This window comes from Brassica rapa, chromosome A04, assembly GCF_000309985.2.
Source record: "Brassica rapa cultivar Chiifu-401-42 chromosome A04, CAAS_Brap_v3.01, whole genome shotgun sequence".
NCBI classification, from domain to species: Eukaryota; Viridiplantae; Streptophyta; class Magnoliopsida; order Brassicales; family Brassicaceae; genus Brassica; species Brassica rapa.
Genome location: NC_024798.2, coordinates 6,148,762 through 6,169,804, shown reverse-complemented (window position 1 = coordinate 6,169,804; position 21,043 = coordinate 6,148,762). Strand labels below are relative to the sequence as shown.

At 36.8% G+C, this 21,043-nt stretch overlaps 3 protein-coding genes across 10 annotated transcripts; 1 reads left to right on the top strand and 2 right to left on the bottom strand.

The window, feature by feature from the left end:
• On the bottom strand, positions 1 to 3,958 carry LOC103863636 (probable ADP-ribosylation factor GTPase-activating protein AGD14). 6 transcript variants are annotated; one of them, XM_009141391.3, is made up of 14 exons: positions 3,602 to 3,947; positions 3,315 to 3,416; positions 3,180 to 3,241; positions 3,013 to 3,100; positions 2,877 to 2,938; positions 2,715 to 2,802; positions 2,276 to 2,641; positions 1,766 to 2,173; positions 1,562 to 1,678; positions 1,358 to 1,477; positions 1,190 to 1,270; positions 808 to 940; positions 658 to 697; positions 1 to 530 (listed from the first exon to the last, which is right to left on the bottom strand). In XM_009141391.3, the coding sequence occupies exons 2-14, from the start codon at positions 3,414 to 3,416 to the stop codon at positions 401 to 403; spliced, it is 1,797 nt and encodes a 598-aa protein (XP_009139639.1). In that variant the 5' UTR covers positions 3,602 to 3,947; the 3' UTR covers positions 1 to 400. The 6 variants fall into 6 exon arrangements, with proteins under 6 accessions (XP_009139639.1, XP_009139636.1, XP_009139640.1 ...); XM_009141388.3 differs by having other exon boundaries at positions 1 to 533; positions 3,602 to 3,941; XM_009141392.3 differs by having other exon boundaries at positions 332 to 533; positions 1,190 to 1,261; positions 3,602 to 3,958.
• Positions 3,959 to 6,780: 2,822 nt separating this feature from the next.
• Positions 6,781 to 9,348, top strand: LOC103863634 (3-hydroxyisobutyryl-CoA hydrolase-like protein 3, mitochondrial). The gene is made up of 10 exons (XM_009141384.3): positions 6,781 to 7,098; positions 7,324 to 7,425; positions 7,540 to 7,604; positions 7,729 to 7,863; positions 7,943 to 8,039; positions 8,125 to 8,254; positions 8,411 to 8,589; positions 8,687 to 8,814; positions 8,909 to 9,010; positions 9,119 to 9,348. Exons 1-10 carry the CDS (start codon positions 6,867 to 6,869, stop codon positions 9,218 to 9,220), a joined length of 1,272 nt encoding a protein of 423 aa, XP_009139632.1. The 5' UTR covers positions 6,781 to 6,866; the 3' UTR covers positions 9,221 to 9,348.
• Positions 9,332 to 20,280, bottom strand: LOC103863635. 3 transcript variants are annotated; one of them, XM_033290715.1, is made up of 6 exons: positions 13,054 to 20,270; positions 10,680 to 12,993; positions 10,405 to 10,602; positions 10,239 to 10,330; positions 9,851 to 10,146; positions 9,332 to 9,759 (listed from the first exon to the last, which is right to left on the bottom strand). In XM_033290715.1, exons 2-6 carry the CDS (start codon positions 11,640 to 11,642, stop codon positions 9,416 to 9,418), a joined length of 1,893 nt encoding a protein of 630 aa, XP_033146606.1. In that variant the 5' UTR covers positions 11,643 to 12,993; positions 13,054 to 20,270; the 3' UTR covers positions 9,332 to 9,415. The 3 variants fall into 3 exon arrangements, with proteins under 3 accessions (XP_033146606.1, XP_009139634.1, XP_009139633.1); XM_009141386.3 differs by having other exon boundaries at positions 9,332 to 9,735; positions 10,680 to 20,280; XM_009141385.3 differs by having other exon boundaries at positions 10,680 to 20,270.
• Positions 20,281 to 21,043: the final 763 nt, after the last annotated feature.

The following is a 21,043-nucleotide window of genomic DNA, read 5'->3' as shown; positions in this document are numbered from 1 at the left end:
TTGGAGCAAAAAGCAAAATTAACTCAATGTGCTTAAACTTCCAGTATTCAGTTTTGACAAGATTTTAATGGTCAATGTGTAAACTCTTTTACAAAATTATACAACACAAATGATCCTCTAGATTTCTAAAAAGATACCACCCTCAAGCCTCAAGCCTAATAAAACAACATTAAAGGGGAAATGAAATATGTTGAAACCAACGAATAATAATCAAACCTATTTCAAAATGATGCTTATAGAAAATCCTACACCCACACGACCCCAAATTCTTCTCCACGTTCATGACTCGTACCTTCCTTTGCTCACCCTTTTTTTAACAAATATTTTGATTCAAATTGATACCTCAATACTACACTTTTGAACTCAATCCTCAAACATAGCATATTTCGAGTTGATGCTCTTACCCAAACGGGTTTCCTCCTAAAGGGAAAGAAGGTGGGTTCGAAGAATTTGCAGCAAATGGGCTTCCAAAAATTTGATATGTTTGTTGAGTGTCATATGGAGCGCCCATGTTTCCAATTGGGCGTAAGCTGCTATAAAACCGACAGTTATTACAACAGAGTAAGAAACAGATGTTTTGCACTACCAGGAATCACAGAGAACTATACGCAGCAGATGAAACAAAGACTATGAGTTAACTGAATCAAAAAGTAATACCTAGGTGGCATGCTTCCTGGTATTTGAGGAGATATGTACCCTGCGAATTTGGGAACAAAGATAGTTTCATCAAACATTTCGTAAGAGTCAACGCATTATTCAATAGCAGAGATAAGTAAAGCTACGAAAATGAAAATAGTGATGCTTTACTTGGTGGCATTGCCGATGGATGACCTGAGACTTGAGGGGGCATACTGAAATGATTGTGTAATCCTTGAGAAGGCATCATACCGGAAGGAGGCAATGCACCTTGAAGAGACGCCATGGAAGGGAACATGGTTTCCTGAACCATTTTCACATCACTTAACACGTAACAACCAATCGGTTGGAAAGACAATTTTCTCGGACACAAGCGTGAGCCGAGCAAAGGGAAAAGGTTTAACCAATTAACTCATAAGCTACTTTTTTGTAAGCTTTTTATTAAGTTCTCAAAACACGCGAAATATCTCCGTGCTGCGAGCTAAATTCCAAAACATGCTTGCTTTCACACAAAAAAAAATTCTAGATAAGGCAAACGAGCTAGAGGACATACTGTTTGTGTCACTGACGGTGGCTCAGAGCTTAAGTCAAAAGGGTTCATTGACCTGGCTGGTTGGGGAACATTCTGATAAGGCTGTTACAGGAAAGATACTTTACTTAATCACGAGAAAGCAATGTCACTGACGCTATGGAATTAGATATTTTTCAGAAAAACTTTTACCATGGTGTTATTATATTGCTGCATGCCATAGGGCATGCCATAGTGCATGCCATGAGGTGGACCAGCTTGCCACCCGGGCGCTGCTGCATGGTATGATTGGTAGGTAGCAGTGAATAAATCCTGCATGACATTTACATTAACAGCCGCAAATTTTGTAAAATATATAAATCGTACAGATAAAAAATGGCTTAGAGAAATAGATACCGCAGGTAATTCTGTTCTTCCGGATGATTTAACTTCAGAAGGAACTCCTTGAAGAGGATGCAATGATGGTGCACTCATTGACCTTTGTACATTAGATGAAAGTCCTGTGTTCCATGGCTGTAACAAAATAAAAATCCGATCATATCATTCCCGAAGCAGAACCTTCGTTTAATTCTTTCAAAAACCATGCAGTGAAGTGCCCACCTGTTCATTTGATTGTCCATTTGGAGGTGGTGCAAAGATTTGTGACGTGGAATGACCAAGATGCGCTGGCCCACTAGATAGTGTAGATGTCTGAACTGGCCCAGATGAAGGCGCTGCCAACTGAGAGAGAAGTGAATCCACAGAGTTTCCACTGGGTGGTGGCTGGGATACATTAAGACTAGGAGTAATGGGCGCCGCATCGAAAGATGCCCAATTATCATTACTTGCACTTGCTGGCTGGGCAGGAGGAGCAGGTTGATGTGTGGCCGATATTGGTGCTTGTATTGCAACAGATGGAGCAGGAGGTTCGGGATCAGCATCAAAATCAATCAAGCTCATAGCAGTCTCCATCTTCACTTCCGGTGGATTCTCATTTGTGGTGGTTAAACTACTCGATGATGCAGCGGGCTGATATTAGGAGAACAGAAAATATCACAATTGTCTCTTTCCACTCTTAAGAAAAATATGCCATTTTTTCTATTCTTTACAATGACAATGATAAAGCCAAACCTTTGCAAACACTGAAGAATCACTATTTCGGTTGACTTGGGGTTTTGGAGGTTCTATGACGCGAAGAGGAATAACACTGTCACCCAAGATTTCCCTGACGGGTCGAGCTATAGGAGGGCTAGATGAACCCAAGTCTTTTACTTGCTCAGGTGAATGTGACTCTTCTTCAGTTTTTTTTCTTCCCCCAAATCTATCCTCTCTGCGCCAATCATTCAAGACCTCCGGACGAGAAGGGCTTTTCCTGTTACCTTGCTCGAACCCTGGACTCATCCCACCAGGACTTGATCTGTCACTGTAACGACGCTCATATGCATCTTCATATGGCGGACTTCGTGACCCACTAGAACTTCGTGTCTCATTATCGCCCTGTAGAATATGAAATTACAATTCACTCTAGACCAGTCAGGCTTTTATCCAAAGTAAAAGACATTGTTCTCACCATCGGTCCTCTTGGAGGCTTGTCATCATTCGTGTATCTTTTATTCACATAGACCTGTCTGATGAAGTCCCTTAACCGCTCTACATTACTGGAAAAAATCAAAATAACAATCAGTCACATCACATCCATATCTCTGTAACAAGAAGAGAGATTATATGATACCTTCCGTCAGGTGCTGACTGCCTCTGTTGATCCAGTCCTTTAAAATAAATATCCTTAGCATGCTGTTACAGAACATTAGAATTTAGAAAAATGTAAACCAATTATAGATACTGAATCACAACAGAAACTTCTTTACCTGATTGCCACCTTCTTTTAGAGCAGAAACTTCTTGTGAGGTGAACTTCGCCATTGAAATCGATTTAACACGATGAGTAAACTCACGGCTGAGACAATTACAAGCATATATATATATCAATCAAGAACACAACAAGGAGATAGAAAAAAAAGAATCTAAGATGTTACTGAATTCCACTGCAGTTGGTACAAACGAAAGTCCAGAAAGTAGTGCAAACATATTGAGGTCCCTAACAAAACATATATAAGTTAATTATAATGGTGATGAAAAAAAAGAAAAAAAGAGAAAATAAAAAAACTTACAAGGCTGTTGCAGTTAATACACCTCTTGTTATCGGGAAGTTTGAGAAGACTCCTGATAATCCGCTCGTTCTTCTCGTCTTCTTTCACTCCACCACCAGCCATCTGAATTAATAAAACTCAATTTAGGAACAACTCAGGATCAGTCCACGCTATCTTATTAGCAGAAAGTAAAGCATAATAAAGACAAGATTTGATACTAACTTCTACTTCACCAGTAAGCCTTAAACAAAATAGATAACTGATTACGGTTTAGATCTAGAAAATAGGGAGGAAGTCGATGGGGGAACCTGAGGGATTATACTTTTCACTTTTGATCTGATTCAACGACAACGATCTAGAAGCTTGTTGAATCAAATCGCAATAGATGAGAGAGAGAGAGAGTCTCTTGTACAGCTAAGAATGGTCTGCGTTACTTAGAGCGCGTGAGAGAGTACAGTTGAGATCTGAAGAAGGACAAGGATGGAAATAATTAACCGCGTTAGATGAGGAGTAGCATTGACGGCGGCAGTCTCCTTGCGGGTTGACTCAGGCTGGAAAATGTTTAAATTAGGGACTTTTATTTTTTCTTTAATAGAATTTTAATCTGTAAAGTTTTATACTGTAGCTATAGGTTACGATTGTAAGAACACCTGCAATGGGGGATGAAGAGGAATCTTTAGTTCTTAATCTTAGGTTATTAGTAATATAATAACAATATAAACATTTAGTTAACTAAGGATTGGTCCGTAAACAAGAATTTTAAGGACCAAATCCTTATAGACGTGGCAGCTTGGCATTGGATGGAGAGAGTATTGTGTTTTCTTTCGAGAGAAAAACAATTCATTCCTTCTCCGCCTCACTCCTTTCCGGAACGTCGTCTCTTGGACGTCACTCGTGTCCAGACTAGTTTGGTCACTTCTCCTCTGCGTTGCTTGAGTTCTTGAAAATGCGACGAGAAGGTGTTTTTCCAAGCGACTTCACTTTCCCTTGCGCCTTCAAAGCCGCGGCTTCTTTGCGGTCATCAGTTACGGGGAAACAGATTCATGGGCTTTCTGTGAAGTGTGGACGTATACTTGATGTCTTTGCTGGCTGTAGTGCTTTTGATATGTATTGTAAGACCAAGCTTAGGGGTGATGCTCGCAAGATGTTCGATGAAATTCCTCACAGGAATCTTGCAACTTAGAATGCTTTTTTATCTAACTCTGTCACTGATGGAAGGTCTAGGGAAGCTGTTAGAGCTTTTATTGAGTTCAGGAAGATTGGTGGACACGCCAATTCCTTAACTTTTTGTGCTTTCCTTGATGCTTGCTCAGATGAGTTGTTACTTAGTCTAGGTGTTGCATGGACTTGTGTTTCGTAGTGGGTTCGATACAGATGTGTCAGTGTGTAATGGGTTGATCGATTTCTATGGAAAGTGTAAGAAGATTCACTGCAGTGAGACTGTGTTTGCTGAAATGGGGACAAAAAATGCTGTTTCTTGGTGGTGGCGTATGTGCAGAATCATGAAGATGAGAAAACGTCTTTGTTGTTTCTACGTTCAAGGAAAGAGTTTGTTGAGACTTCTGATTTTATGATCTCAAGCACTCTGAGTGCGTGTGCTGGTATGGCAGGTCTTGGGTTGGGGAGATCGGTTCATGCTCACGCTGTGAAAGCTTGCGTTGAAAAGACTATCTTTGTGGGAAGGACTCTTAATCGGGGATCATCATTAGACACACCATTTTTACTAGAGTTCTTAACTATTCAAACAAAAAAAAAATATACTAAAATAATGGTAAGGACTCTAAGAAGGAGTCCACCATTGCATATGCTCTAAGTCACATGTAACCATATATTTTTGGAGGAAAAGTTATTTATTCTGACTTAAGCTCATATCAAACCAATTGAATATACTTTAATTACTTTTCCGCTGGCAACTATTTAAAAAGTGTAGTGTTTATATTTGTTCCTCTTGGTTTGAGTGGAGTAACAATATTGCGCTGATAACTATCCATAAAACATTAAAAAAGTTATAACATTTAGCTTGTATTAATTAAAAAGTGTCATACTGAGTTGTCATGTTATTAGTGTGTTAATTTTGATTAAGTGACGACTTGAGAATCAATTGATAATTTTGTTAGTCCAAAATTAAATTGTTAGGGAATCCCTTATATATTATTTGAAAAGCATTACAATTTTTAGGTGGTAACAATATAACATGTGGAATACCAACAAATATACTACATGATGTTTTACGTTTCTATACTATATATATATATATATATTCTATAATAGAATATAACACAGAAAGAAAAAATATATTAATTCGTAACTTTATTTCATTTTAAATTACAAATGTTTACAAATTTGAAACAATGATTAATACATAAGAAAATTAAAAACTAAATTATATACTAATGAACACAACGAAAAACATATACTACATTATAACCTTGTCGGCGAGTCATCGTTTACACATTCTATCATTTTCTCACACGCCAGTACAAACTCACTTGTTCACTGTGGTTAGCATCTCACCACAAGAGCTGCAGAACAATGTCTATTACATTATGATTGTCAGTTACGTGGCGGTCATAACCCGACTAGATTCATAATTCACACTATCTTTGAAAACAACTTCCATAACACATACGATACTATTAACATAACAATTACTATATTATATTTACTACTCCATTTACATACAAAACCATCGTCCACCACCATAGCGTTTATATATTATGCAGACAGACATTTGTACAAATTTATACAAACAAAACAAAAGAAGTTCACATAGTTATCTTCATCCAGTCTTCTATTCATAGATTCAGTCAACTATACTGACTTGCAAATGACATATTAACATTTTACATCAAACAAGAAAACCCCAAAACGCTGGTTACCTTACTTTATAAAACCAGATAATGATATACAACGACAGATGAATGCAACTTAGAGATTAGAAAAGGAGCAAATCAACCTACTGGGGTGATATGTCCTCCTATAATACGCATTGCCAAACTTGAACCAAAAATCATGAATTCAACTCACCGATAGGAATTGTATCACTTTCCTCGCAAAATTCTATTTTGGAGGCCCAAAATATTCACAGGTCTCTCACTGCACGAGTCTCTTCGATCGCTGCATGAGTTTTGTCGCTCGCTGCCGAGTCTTCCAAGCTCTATTATTCACCACAACCTTATCAACAGTTTCTTATAAACTGATTCACCTTCCCTAAATTAAAAAAAAAAATTGTTTTTAGTATTATATGTGAATATTGAGTAGACACGATTTAGTTTTGAATAACTAATTATTTATTGTAAATCATTTTTAACCGGTTTGTTTGCAAAGATTGAAATGCATTATTATACAAAATACATAATATACTCTAGCTATTTAAGTTAGCGAATTATTTATTGTAAATGCATTAACTTTTGTGTCAATTTCTCTAAAAAATCCCCAATTAAATGGGTCCGGCAAAAAGTATAAGGCCGCTGACTGAGAGAGAGTATTTACTATTGCGATCTTTGTCACTGATGACTCGATCTTCGTTTTGTGGTGCTGTGTGATGTGGAAGTTCCAACACTCGACGAATCGATGATCAAAACTTTTGCGCTAGCTTCTTCTGCCCATCGCATACTTTTCCCCAAATACTCATCCACCTTCTCTTCTTCCCATCACATCCTCAGATTCTCACTCTCCGATCGTCGGACCTTCTCAGCAATGGCCGGAGCTGGCGGCGACGAGTTCGTTAAAGGAAACGTTTATCCGAATGGCGTCGCTGTCATCACTCTCGATCGAACCAAAGCTCTTAACGCCATGAATCTAGGTAACGTTTTCTCTGTGTACTAATTTCAAGATCCTATTAAAAAGTTGCAGAATCATTAACATCTGTGAGATTTATAGCCTTGTTCAGTGATGATTGATTACCCTTTTGGGATTTATGTTAGAGAACTCAAATTGTTGAAACTGGCTTTGAAAAGAGGAATCTTTTTTGGGATGGGATGTTTCAGATATGAACTCAACCTGACAATTAAGCTTTATGATGTTACAGAAATGGATTTGAAGTATAAAAGCTTCCTTGACGAATGGGAATCTGATCCAAGAGTCAAATGTGTCATCATTGAAGGCAGCACACCTCGTGCCTTTTGTGCTGGTAAATGCAAATCTTTTGCTCGTGTTTATGTGGAAGCTAGTTTCTAGTTTGTATCATTATCATATAATAGAATTTGTTGTTGCATCAGACCACCATTTATGAAATATGTTGCAGGGATGGATATTAAAGGAGTTGCTGCAGAAATCCAAAAGGACAAAAACACACCTCTTGTGCAAAAGGTTTGTCAATAAATCATATTTAACCAACTGCAAATGATGATTCTTAATCTTTTCTAAATAAATAAGTCACGACTTCCCTCCAAATTCTTAGTATTTTTATTAATTTCTTAGCATGTTTCCTTAGGTATTTACAGCAGAATATACCCTGATATGCGCAATTGCTGGTTACAAAAAGCCATATATCTCCCTAATGGATGGAATAACGATGGGATTTGGCCTTGGCCTTTCTGGACATGGTCGATACCGTGTGATAACAGAGGTAAAAACAAACCAAGACTTGTAGCGAGTGATTGTTATTACAGTCTGAACTCTTTTTCATGTTTTGTTTTCTATTCCAGAGGACGGTTCTTGCCATGCCGGAAAATGGAATCGGGTTGTTCCCAGATGTCGGGTTTTCATATATAGCAGCTCATAGCCCTGGGGGAGGATCTGTTGGTATGTTCATATGAAATTCTGTAACTGGCTGCTATTTAGGTGTTGATTGCTCAATGAAACTTTTGTTGCCCAATAATATCTGCAGGTGCTTATCTTGGTTTAACTGGAAAAAGAATCTCCACGCCGTCGGATGCATTGTTCGTTGGTCTTGGGACGCATTATGTGCCTTCTGAAAACCTTGCTTCTTTAAAAGAGACCATTTTGTCAGCCAACCTGTATGTCCTCCCTTTTTCCATTTCCTTTCTGTCAAAACGGAACCTTTTGTCTCATTTCTCTTGTAGTAATAGGCTTCATGGACTCTGTATAACTTCTTTCTTCGCATCAATGTGCATATCTGTGTTTTAGAACTCATACAAAGTCGATCGGTGCAGGTCGGCGGATCCTAATCAAGACATCGATGCAGCTTTGTCGAAATACAGTGGCAATACTGAATCTGAGGCCCATCTCAAATCGCTTTTGCCTCAAATAGAGTCAGCCTTTAGCTCAAACAAGTCTGTTAAGGAAACAATTGAAGAGCTCAAAAACTATCAGCAAAGCACTGAGCCTGCAGGTATACATGGGCATTGTAACAGTGCACATAGAGCCTTACTATTCCGTGTTATAAAAAAAAAAACAAAATCGCTGCCTTACCTTTTGTTTGGATACAGTTGTAGAATGGGCTAAAGAGGCACTCAAAGGTTTGGAGAAAGGAGCACCGTTTTCTCTTTACCTAACACAGAAGTACTTCTCAAATGTTGCATGTGCCAAGGGTAAAGCTGAGAACGAATTAGCAACAGTGAGTTTCAACTCTATCAGTTCTATTATATTTTCCCTCATCTATAAAGAGACTCTAAGACGAATATCGAATAATATTAGTTTCCTTCGTGAAGCTTAATGGTGTGATGAAGACTGAATATCGCATTGCACTAAGATCGGCCTTGCGTGGTGATTTTGCTGAAGGCGTTAGAGCAGTGTTGATCGACAAGGATCAGGTTAGTTCATTTGCCCTCAAAATGATGTCATCCTATTGTGACCAGAACATGTTTTTGCCTATCAAGTTCAAACAAAACTGATACTATTTGAGAAAACTCTATTTGCAGAATCCAAAATGGAACCCGGCAAGCGTTGAAGAGGTAGACGAGAACGAGGTGGAAGCTCTCTTTAAACCATTAAGTTCAGAAGTGGAAGAGTTAAAGGTCTGATTCTCATTTTGCTTTCCGTTCAAAGTGTGTCCACACAATAAACAAATCTTTCTTTTAGCCCATGCGTGTTTGAAGATACTGTTACTGTATTTGCTTAAATAAGTTAAAAGAATTTGAACATAGTTGTAGATTTATCTTTAAAAAGCCAATGTATTGAAACGTTGAAGACAAAAGCAAAAGATAGAAAAAAGAAAATCAAGAAGCGGAAGCCGAGTTGTCATAAGTGGATCCCACGTGGTGGATTACGAATCCATAGATTTTGCGTTTCAGTCGCTCTATCTTGTCGGTTAGAGAAATTGTTGTGATCTGGTTATCTTGGTCCGACACGACCCGGTCCAACCACTCGTTAACTTGTTTCAGATGAGACAGAACAGCAGCTACGGAACTACCGTCTAAAGGCTGCACTGCTGTGTTTTTCTTGTCTAACGACTCTTCCACGAACCCAATGAACCACAGTTGCATTTCGGATTTTACATTCACTGCGAATTTAGCCGTCTCCTTCATGCCTTCTACTTCTGTCCACATCCCAACAATATTGTCTGAAACTCAAACAATAGCAGAAACTTAACAGTCTTGTATCTTTCTAAGTTGACTGAAGATGGAAATTTCTTTCAACTGAAGAACACAAACCTGTCTTTGTAGAGCATCCTGGATAGAGGCGAGTAGGAGTTGATCTCTTCAAAGGTGATTCGTGGTTATTCTGGCTTTTCACCAGTGAGACAACGTCGAGGTTAGTAGCTAAAGCAGCTTCGACCCAAAGAGATATTGGGTTCTGTTGCTCAGATGACAAACGAAAATTGTCTTCTGAAGCTATTGAGTTAACGATCTGACTGTATTTCACAACATCTTCGTAGATTACCAAGAACTGGCTGATGGTCAGCAGCGGATTCCCAACTTTAGGGGCAGAAGAAAGCTCCGAGAATTTACTGAAATGTTCATCAAAGCGATGGCGCGTCAAAGACCAAATGAAAGTCTAAATAAAACTGATTGACAAAGTTTCCAATCTTTTTGTTTTTACCTTAAACATCTTATGATGCACTCATTGGCATTAGCTTCCTCCAATGCTCGAGCTGCAGCTTTGGCAGCGAAGTTTCTTCTTTGCATTGCCTCCTGTAAAAGAGAACAAACAATGAATGAGGATACTACACTAACTCAAGTGGTTTTTAGTCTCAATGTAGCTATACCTTGGCAAGTTTTGCAAGATCTCCTGAGATGCTATCCAATGGGACACTACCATCTGTCCATTTCCGATCATGATAAGTGATGTCTGAAACTTCTTCTACTAAACTAGTCTCTGACGAACACGACTTCACTTTCTCTTCACACGCGGAGGAAACGCTCTTCCGCCTGTTTGCATCACTAAGACGTCTTGACATAGCAGCCTGCAGCAGCAAGACGTAGATTATAAATTTAAGCTCATCATACAGAACAAACCACTAAGGTGAGATTTGCTTGTTACCTGAGTACGCAAAATTGCTAGAAGATGAGGCTTATTCTTAACATCACAACCCTTGTCCTTCTGCTCAGGTTCATCCCAATTCTTCCGGTTAACATGTTTAGCTGAAGATCCCACAAGAGCCTCCGAGACTTTGGGAATCACCGCCATCTTCTTCCTTCTCCCCGGAGAAATCGACATCCTCCTTCCGCTAGGAGATGGATTCACCTTCCTTCCATTAGGTGATGGCTGTCTGTATCTAGAAGGCACAACAATGGATGGCTCTCTAACAACCTTCCTGCTCTCCTCCTCACGCGCCGCCGCAAGACTCGGCACTACGCATTTGGAGGGAACCGGAGACGCAGATCTCCTCGCTTTTCCCGAAACCGCCGGGGATGGATCTCTCTCCACTGAACGTTGCTTAGCCGATGCTGGTGACGAGAATCTTTGCGGCGTCTTCTGCTTAGGTTTCTGGTTTTGGTTCACTGGAGCAAGCGCTGGCCTCCCATTCGGCGCCACCGCCACGTCATCACCATCATCATCGAACCGTTTATTGTTTAAGTAAACGGCGATAGGGTCAAGCGAGTAGTCAGAAGAGGAAACGGGCTGGATAACGAAATCTCGTTTGGATCCGCGCGCGATCAACGGCTCGGGAGTTCCGAGGAAGGCGTGACGGCCAGCGAGGGGGCGGAGACCGGCGGCGCGAGGGACGGGGGTGGAGAATTCGAGGCGGTCGAGGTAGATAAACTGGCCGAGCTGAAGACGGTTGGTGAGGATAAGATGTGTGGAGTCGCGTTGGGAGAGAGAGACGTAGGTGGAGTTCAAAGAGTCGGAGATCTGGACGTAGAACCCTTGATCGGACCCGCCCAGGGCTGGCACTATTCCTGTCACTTGAAGGATTGCGGATCTGTGCTCTCCCGTTGGCCGTGTGTTGGAGTTCATGCATTGGAGGAGCTTCAGCAGGATTCCTCCTGTGAGAGACGCCATGTTTTGGCTGATGTGTGATTTGAGAAATGGGGAGTTGAAGGATGAAATGAAGTTATTGAAGATTTCTGCCGTTATCAATTTCAAATTTTGAAATCAAATAGTTTTTTTTTTCTATTTAAAATTGTTATTTGGAATTATCCCCTCCCCATATCAAAGAGACTATAAGAGCAACACTATCTAGCTAATATAATACTATCTTTTTTTTTTTTTTGTGGCAACACTCATCCTAGTATACTCATCCTAGTATTATTCTTGACCAAGCACGCTTAACTGCAGAATTATGACGGGATCTAATACATTAGTGCTGGTATATCTAGCTAATATAATACTATTTAATGTTGAATATATAGCTAATACTCTTTCTATTCCTAAAAGTAGGATGTTTTACAGAATTTTGATGTTCTAACATATAAGATATTTTTATTTTTCTTGGTAACTTTTACTTTATTAAAAACTGTATACCCAATCATATGTTAATAGTCTATTTTGTAATTGGTTGAATACTATAGTTTTAATGATACTTTCTAGACAAAAAAATAGTTTTCTTAATATGTGTGTTTCTACCTAAACATCTTATATTTAGGAACAGAAAAAGTATAATACTATCAAAAATAATATAATTATTTCATTAATTAAAACATTAAAAAATGAACCAATGAATGAGATTCAAATGGCAGTAGAGTATATTAAATGATTCTTAAAAGTTGTATGCACGGAACAGATCCTCATTGTTCCACTCCACTTTCTCTTTTTTAAAACATTAAATAATTATTAGAAACTTTTCTTCATTTCCCCTTTGGGAGAAGTTCTAATGATTTAAAAAAAATATCAAAGCGACAACAAGGGTTGGACTCGTTTTGTATGTACGACTCATAAATGTAGTGTTTGCAAGTAACACTGCATTTTGTAACAATCATAAAAAAATACTATAATTTAAAATTATCTTAAATTTTTAACTAAGATTTTAATATTCATATATTATAAATAAAAATATAAATAATTTTTTACCATTTTCACAAGTTTTACCCAAAACTCGAAGTTATTGCACCATACATATTAGGCTATTTATTAGAATTTTGTATCATTTTAGAGGCAGACCTTCTTGAGACTACTTCTACCATTGTTACACACTTGAAGATACTGCACACTTGATAGCTTGGAGAGTTTAGGAGAGGAGAGAGATCTTTGAATTTCATAACAGAGAAGATCTTCAACTCCCTTGTTTCTTTGCTTTGTCTTGTTACTTTTCATACTCATTTCATTTAAGTATTATTCAGACCATCATGACCATGTTTCTTATGAATATGTCTGAGTAGTCTTATTGTTAGATAAGGGTTTTTCAAAGGGTGGTCTATGTATTGCTAATATGAATTGTTGTTAGGATGTTGTAAATAGTTCTTCATCTAATTACTCTTAATGCTAACTCTAGGATTGATCACCCTAAATTTAGATCTTAGGTTTAACTAGCGGAAGCGGAAGCTTGGTTAATTGACTGAAACTAACTAGTATGATCTAATTGACTGGATATACACGGAATTTGGTCCAGAAGATTAAAGAACCTATTCAAACCTGTTGGCAAAGCGTGCTAGAAGGAACGTCGATCGACAACTCAATAGTTGTATCGATCGATGGGCTGAAAGGTGTATCGATTGACATTCTTATAAGATCGTCGATCGACACTTTCTCAAGATCAACAAGCGACATCTGAGATCTTAGATCTAGACATTAGATAATCTAAACAAATGGAAGTTGATAGATTATACTTAAGTTTGAATTCGAGAACATATAATTTATAATTCCTAATAAACTTAATTAAGTTTGCATACTTGTCACACATAAGAATTATCCCGAATCTAGCTCTTTGCCAAATAGTTTACAACCTAAAACAATTCAATCGAACAACTAATTTGTTCAACTGATTTACCACTTTAATAATAATCGTCTAGCTTTATTTCGAAAACTACAAATCTATTGTGTAATCTTAGAGTCTCTGTGGATTTGATCCCTAAGTATTACAACTGAACTTTTTATTTGAGAGAGTATAAATCACTACTTAGGGTAATTTGACTGATATCATATATGCTGGAACTACTTGATCCACAGCTTTTATTTTCACCCCCTTGCCACTCTTTGAAATTACTCTCTCCGACCACAAGTTAACACATCCATTGAATCGATCTTGAACAAAAGAGAAAGCTTTCATTTTAGAACCACATATTTTTTCTGGTAGTCCTAAGTACATCCCCATGCCTCATTCAGTCATAATCCCAAGAGTGTCTTTTATATCTTGTCATACAATGTGGTCCACTTCGTTACCAAAAAAATATGGAAGACCTGGCCGCATTTAATCTTTGACCCAAAGATTTTCCATAAGATTTCAAACAATTTAGTATCTCCATACATTGTCCCACTTCTACTTTATAGAAGAGCAGGCTATCATTTGAAAAGAGAAGATGTAATATCTGTGGGATAGCCCAAGCCACCCTCAGTCCCATAATCTGATTCTCTACTTCTGATCCATTTAGAAGGATAATCAAAGCTTCAGTGCATAAAATGAACAGAAACGGAGAGAGTGGGTCACCTTGCCTCATGCCTCTCGTGGGAGTAATCCTTCCCATGGATCTCCATTAATGACCATTTAATAGGATATCAAAGTCACACAAAACATCAATAGATCAGCCAATTTTTCTGCAAAACCAAGTGTAGCATCAAAGTTTTTACGAAGCTCCATTCCCTTGGTTTCATTGTTTTAATGCCACGAAAATGAATTTCTTTTATATGGGAACTCTAGCATCCTACAATTCGCTAGCATGATTAGAAAGAGAAGAAATGAGCTTTCCGGTCTCCTCCTTCCTCAAGCAAGAAATAATCAAGTTTCTTGTTCAAACATGAAAGAATCGGAAAAAACATTCGTGCAAAAGATTCATGCGATAAATAACAAGTCTTTACGGGACAACCTTCCAACAAGTCTTTACGAAACAAACTTCCATAAAATGAAAGAAAGGTTTCCACGGAAGAATGTCATAGGAAAGTTTAAAAGATAATCTTCCGTAAAAAAACTTTCGGGAAATCTTTGCGGAAAAACTTGCGAAAAAGCAAACAAAATAGTTCAGAAGGTTTACGAAGCAATCAATGGAAGAAATGAGAACAGAAGAAAGGCAACACAACACTCACCTCGCCACACTCCCTATCTCTTTCACCTCGCCACACTCCCTCTCTCTACACCATCAAGTCACACTCTCTCCCTCACCTCCATGTCGCCACACTCACTCTCCATCATCTCCATGTTGCTACACTCACCTCCCTGTCTCCACACTCACTCTATCTCACTTCTATGTTGCCACACTCACCTCCATGTTGCCACACACACTCTCCCTCACTTCCATGTCGCCACACTCACTCTCCCTTACTTCCATGTCGCCAAACTCCCTCTCTAGATGGACCACGTCGCCAAACTCCCTCTCTAGATGGACCATGTCGCCAAACTAATTCTCTCATCAAGTCAATGTCGCCAAACTCCATTCATTATTGGTAAATGTCGCCCAGTGAGGCTCTCATCATGTTCTCCTTTGAATCTCGTCGAAATTGGAGTTTCGTTGAGATTTTACTGAGAAAAACAAGCAAGACGTTGTTTTCTCAAAAAATTTCAAGTCAAATGTAAAGACATTACTGGTTAACTTTACACCATAGTATCCTCGACTAAATGGATTGATTGTCATCAGTCCATAGGACCAACGATTCAAAAATGAAAATCAGACAAATCGACGATATGTCCGAAAATACTCGTAAAATTTCTTAAGTCTAAAATGGCCTAAACATGACGAAAGCTCACTTATGGTTTAAAACAAGAACAAACCCAAGTGCAATGACATTTTATCCGACTTGGATAAAGAAAGATGGGAAAAGATGATAGATGTGAAGTTTCCAAGATAAACATGGATTTTGAGAAGATAAAGAAATATCTCTACAAAAGGATAAACTCAAATCTCGAAGGGATAAGGAAAGGTGGCAGACTCTAGAGACATATATAAGCACATCTGAGGCAGAGAAGAATGGGGGCGATTTTTTTTTTTAATTTTAGAACTCTTTCCCTTAGAAAATTTAGGCATTATTCTTGACATACTTAGTTTCTATGACTAGCACTTGATTACGAGACAAAATCGCAAAGGCAGTTTGATCTCTTGTTTGACTCTTTTTAAATTGAACTACATTCGGCTTGATCCTCGAAAGGGGTACGTAGATAGCTTTTTATAAGGTTAAGTTCGAAATCAACAAAAACTATTTTTGGATCTCTTTTCGTCTTTTGTTATCAAGCGACTCAACTAGGTTTAAGGCTTTATTTGATTTGAACTACAAAAACTCGCTGACAACTTTTACGGCCAAATCTTTTACAATCTGTTGTAACAATCATTACGCTCTTACGCGAATTCGAAATAAAAATTTACTTTTTATATAAAATGTTTTTGTTGTCTTTTCATATTTTCCGCATTTGACCACTTGTCATAGAAACTAAGTATGTCAAGGAAAGTTAGGCTTTCTTCCGTTAATAAAATTTGACAGTGCGAATTTTGGTTCCCACATTAATCTTTTATTTGCCGTTGCATGATCTCTCCTGGAGTATCTTCTCTTGTTATGAGGTAGATAATCTTCCTCTATTTTCTTTCGACGCTCCCTAAACTGGTTAAGCATATACCATTCTTTAATTTCATACTGCCTTTTGTAAGCTTTGATATCAAAAAGAAATTCTGATGGATCCATACCAAAAAAAAAGAAATTTTGATGAATCCATTGTGGTATTGGTACATAAATCGAAGAATGAGTCATATTTATAAGAAAATGGAACCAATGGATTGAGTGGTTGGAGGATAAAATTTTTCTATTAAAAGCTGAAATTCACGGAGAACATTGAAGGAAAATTCACGGATCACACTGAAGAATAAGTCACAGGCACTTGAGAGCATAATTAAATCATGTTGAGCAGTTAGAAGATAAGATCATGCCATTAAAAGCCAAAATTCAACATTGACGGAGAAATAACATATCACATTTAAGAATAAGTCACGGATACTTGACATCATTATTAAATAATGTTGAGTGGTTCAAAGATAAGATTCTTCCCCAGTTCGGAACTACGCTAGGCGCTAGTTTGGCGGTAACATGGCGCCTAGCGAGTTACCATAAAATCGGGGATTAAGCGGGGTATACGCGGGACTAGTTTAATTATTATTTTATTATACTATTAAATTAAAATTGTAAATATATTAGAAATGTAATAGTTTTGTATCTTATTATTAAAATTTATATTTATTGGTTTAACAAAGTTAATTGTTAGCATACCTGAATGTTACACAATTGAAACACAAATTAAATTGACTTCACAACCATAATATATAGTACGTGATATAACCATAACCATGCCTTTTACATTCATTAAACTTTATTTGTAATAGTAGGCTTATTAGCAAAACTAGACCAATAAGAAACATATTAGAATTTCTTGTAACGTGAGAGAAAACTCAAAAAGTTTTTAAAGCTAAAAAAAAGTAAAAACTAACGTCCCACATCGGATAGGAAGAAGAGAAGTTGTATAGAAATGCTCTATAAATAACACACTCTCCTTGTTATTAGTCAGCAAATTGGGTTTCCTACCGGCCTAGAACATTTGTGATGCAAGTTCAAAAATTTGTATATTAATCGGTTAAATATCGGCTAAAAATCGGCTTGAGACCGATTAATTACGTTAGGCGGCCGATTTTATAGTGACCCGCCTAAGCAAACCGATTTGGGCTAAATCGCTTCGGAGCTCTTGCGTCGAGCGCCTAGGCGGCCGACTAGGCGGCTAGGCGCCTGCGTTTTTGAATAAGGGATTCTTCCATTAAAAGCCAAAATTCACGGATAACATTAACGGAAAAGTTACGGATCATACTGAAAAATAAGTCACATGCACTTGACATCATTATTCAATCATGTTAAGTGGTTGGAGGATAAGGTTTTCTATTATTAAAGTATAACGTGACAATCTAACATTATTAAAGCATCAAGTGACAATAACATTATTAAAGGAGAAATTGACAAACAAACATAATGAAAACATGAAATGACATAATACATAAAAACATCGAGTTGCATGATGCAGACAACCAATTGTGACTACAATTAATTCATGGCTCAACTATTGGAACATCTCTATGCTCTGGTCATTGATATGTTCCTGTTAACTTAACTTCAGCCACATCTTCATCTTCTTAGCCAAAAAATTTTATTTCCTCAATTTGTTTGTCTCTTCTTACCTTTAGTTTGCCTCCTTTCACCTTGGTTTGCCTTTTTCGCCTTTGGTTTGCCTCCTCTTACAACATGGCTAATTTTTCCAATGTTCAAACTCTTGCGCCTTGATTTGTTTCAATTCATTAAAATCTTCGCTGAGCACTTCCAAGGTTGCGCCCTTACCTTTCTTTTTAACTTTTTTCTTTGTTGTATCCCTCCCCATTGGACGAGCACTGGATCCAACAAAGTTGAAGTCACTATCATCACTCTCGAGGGCTCTCTTAGATCTAATGCTTCCAGAGACAATATTCTCTTTTAACTTACTACTATTACGTGGTTGAAGTGATTCATTCTTTCATTAAATTGAAATTTTCGTTACCTCCACCTGAATAGATTTCTTGTACTTTCGCCAATACATCTTGCTCCGACCATCCACTTTGTTGCAGACACTTAGCATTATCATAAGGGACAATCCATTTTCTCAATTTTTAATTCATCTAATTGTAATGATTTCTGCACAAAATTGCACCACACGAAGGATCAAATGAGGAATGCTCACTACAATACTCAACAATTTTACTCTAAATTAATCCGCTCTTCTGGTTTCTTCCAATAGCAACGTATGTTCCATATTTGATCCAGCCACTCAGTAGCACCAAACTTTGCTTAGTGGTCCTTTTTGCGCTTTTCTGGATTAGCATGGATTGAATTTTCTGCACCATGAGTGGCTATATTAACACCACTTATACCATCAAGAGTCATTTGTGTAGAAAATGGAAATTCAATTTTTCCAACATCCGAAAAAATTACATTACCCATCAGAGAAGAAGAATAAGTAGGTGGTTGAGATGAATAAAACATCGCTGAAGCGTAATATGGATGATAGTTTGGAATAGCTAACGACATGAACAAACTTGGTGGAAAACCATAATTTGGTATGTTTTGGGGTTGGTTGGACGATTGATTTTGAAATGGATAGTTGTTGGATTTAGATAAGTGTTGGGATATAGATAGTTGAAAGGGTAGTTAGAAGAATTTTGGGAATTATTTGAATAATTATTGTTGGGGATTCATTTTCTCCGATGATAGAAAAACGATTAAAACGAGAGTTTATGAAACACTAATTAGAAAATTCTTATTGAAAAAATATTTTTTTCTGCATTTAAATCTAATATAATAAATCTCTATTTATAGAGTATGAAAATGATAAATTTTATATAATTTTTTTAATACATAATTTAATATACAATAATTGAATTAAATAATGTAGATGAAAAAACTAATCATCATTAATCAAAAAGATCTCACCACCGAAACTTTTTTCTTAATCAATGGTTTGGTGTCATGTGGAACACCTCTCTCTCTCCTCCGCCAAAATTCAACTAGTTCAATTTATTCAACATGTTTAATTCCATCTCATTTTCAACCAATTATTCAACATCCCATTGCATTCAATCAACTGATGCAAATAGAAATTCAACAAATCATTATGTCTACTAACAATCCACATCATCTTCATTTATCCACTTATTAATACAACATCTATATAAATTTTATTTATACAATAACATTTTACCCGATTATTTTTATACTTATAGATTTATATACTAAAATGAATAAAATGTAATTCGATTAAAATAAATAATTTTAAAATAAAATATATTTTTTTGAATTGTAAAAAATATTAAAATAATTATTATTGAAATAATTTTTATTAAAATAATATTTTTAGTGTCCATATAACAAATATCTATTTATAGAGTTTATAAAATGATACATTTTGATATTAAAATAATATATGAAAAAATTATTTTACAATCAAATGATTGACTTTATATAAGTAGGGTGAGCAAATAAATACCAAAAAGTTATAGATAACCAATAGAAAAAATATCATATATTCAATTTATATTTAAATCAAAAATACAATGTTTGACATGTGTCTTTGTGATCTCACTTTTCCTGTCTTCAACTAATTGAATACTTTCGATATAATTGAATCCATGTAAGCAATTTTGAGTTTTCAACTCGATCATTGCAAAGATTCAATTGTTGAACTTAAAATTCAACAAACACACTGTTAGACTATATACACAATGGGGTGTTGAATTTCTCTTTTCAATAGTTTATTAAATGCAATGGGGGTATTGAATAATTGGTTGAAAATAAATTGGAATTAAAAATGTTGAATAAATTGAACTATTTGAATTTTGGTGGAGAAGAGAGATGTTGTCCACATGGCACCAATCCATTGGTTAAGAAAAAAAAGTTTCAATTGTGTGATTTTTTTAATTAATGGTGATGAGTGTTTTCCCATATACATTATCTGATTCAGTTATTGTACATTAAATTATGTATTAAAAAAAATTACTAACCATCATGGTTGCCCACATTGCATCAAGTCACACTCACTCTCCTTCACTTCCACATGAAATTTTTTTCCCAACCAATGGTTTGGTGCCATGTGAAAAACATCTCTCTTCTCCACCGAAATTCAACTAGTTTAATTGATTTAACATGTTTAATTTCATCTCATTTTCAGCCAATTATTCAACACCCCAACTGCATTTAATAAATTATTGAAAATAGAAATTCAACACCCCTATTGTGTCTGGTCTAACAATGGGTTTATTGAATTTTTATTTCAACAGTTGAATCTTTGCATTGACCCAGTTGATAACTCAAAATTATTTACATGGATTCAATTATGTATGTTAAAAGCATTCAACTAATTGAAAACAGAAAAAAGTAGGATCACAAAGACACAAGTCAAACATTGTTTTTTATTTAAATATAAATTAAATATAGAAACAAGAGATCACCTCTTTTTCGAGTGCAGCTACTCTTTGGAATCTGGTCTCTTCTTATGTGTGGACTTCTGCAGTCTACATATACGACTAAATGGTCAAAGCTTATGGCTATTATTATGGATGATAGTGGAGATCTTCTCTGAAACTTTGGTATACCATATTTGTTGCAGGATGCCCTCTGGAGAAAAAGAAACGAAAGAAGGCATGACACCATCGCAAGACAAGAAAAAGACATCAACAAGATTCTGGATCGTCTGGTCAAAAACCGCTGCCTCGTTTTCTGCCAGTTGGGAGATCAGAAGTATGCAGGAGGACTATCTTTGTGGC

Excerpts from the sequence above, each read along its gene's own strand:
- LOC103863636 (XM_009141389.3), bottom strand. The coding sequence starts at position 3,416 with ATGGCTGGTGGTGGAGTGAAAGAAGACGAGAAGAACGAGCGGATTATC. Across the intron at positions 1,679-1,765 it reads ATGGACAATCAAATGAACAG|CCATGGAACACAGGACTTTC; the intron begins GTGGGCACTTCA and ends ATTTTGTTACAG. Across the intron at positions 534-657 it reads CCAGGAAGCATGCCACCTAG|CAGCTTACGCCCAATTGGAA; the intron begins GTATTACTTTTT and ends TCGGTTTTATAG.
- LOC103863634 (XM_009141384.3), top strand. The coding sequence starts at position 6,867 with ATGATCAAAACTTTTGCGCTAGCTTCTTCTGCCCATCGCATACTTTTC. Across the intron at positions 7,605-7,728 it reads ACACACCTCTTGTGCAAAAG|GTATTTACAGCAGAATATAC; the intron begins GTTTGTCAATAA and ends ATGTTTCCTTAG. Across the intron at positions 8,590-8,686 it reads GCAAAGCACTGAGCCTGCAG|TTGTAGAATGGGCTAAAGAG; the intron begins GTATACATGGGC and ends GTTTGGATACAG.
- LOC103863635 (XM_009141385.3), bottom strand. The coding sequence starts at position 11,642 with ATGGCGTCTCTCACAGGAGGAATCCTGCTGAAGCTCCTCCAATGCATG. Across the intron at positions 10,331-10,404 it reads ATCTTGCAAAACTTGCCAAG|GAGGCAATGCAAAGAAGAAA; the intron begins GTATAGCTACAT and ends TCTCTTTTACAG. Across the intron at positions 9,760-9,850 it reads AGGATGCTCTACAAAGACAG|ACAATATTGTTGGGATGTGG; the intron begins GTTTGTGTTCTT and ends TTTGAGTTTCAG.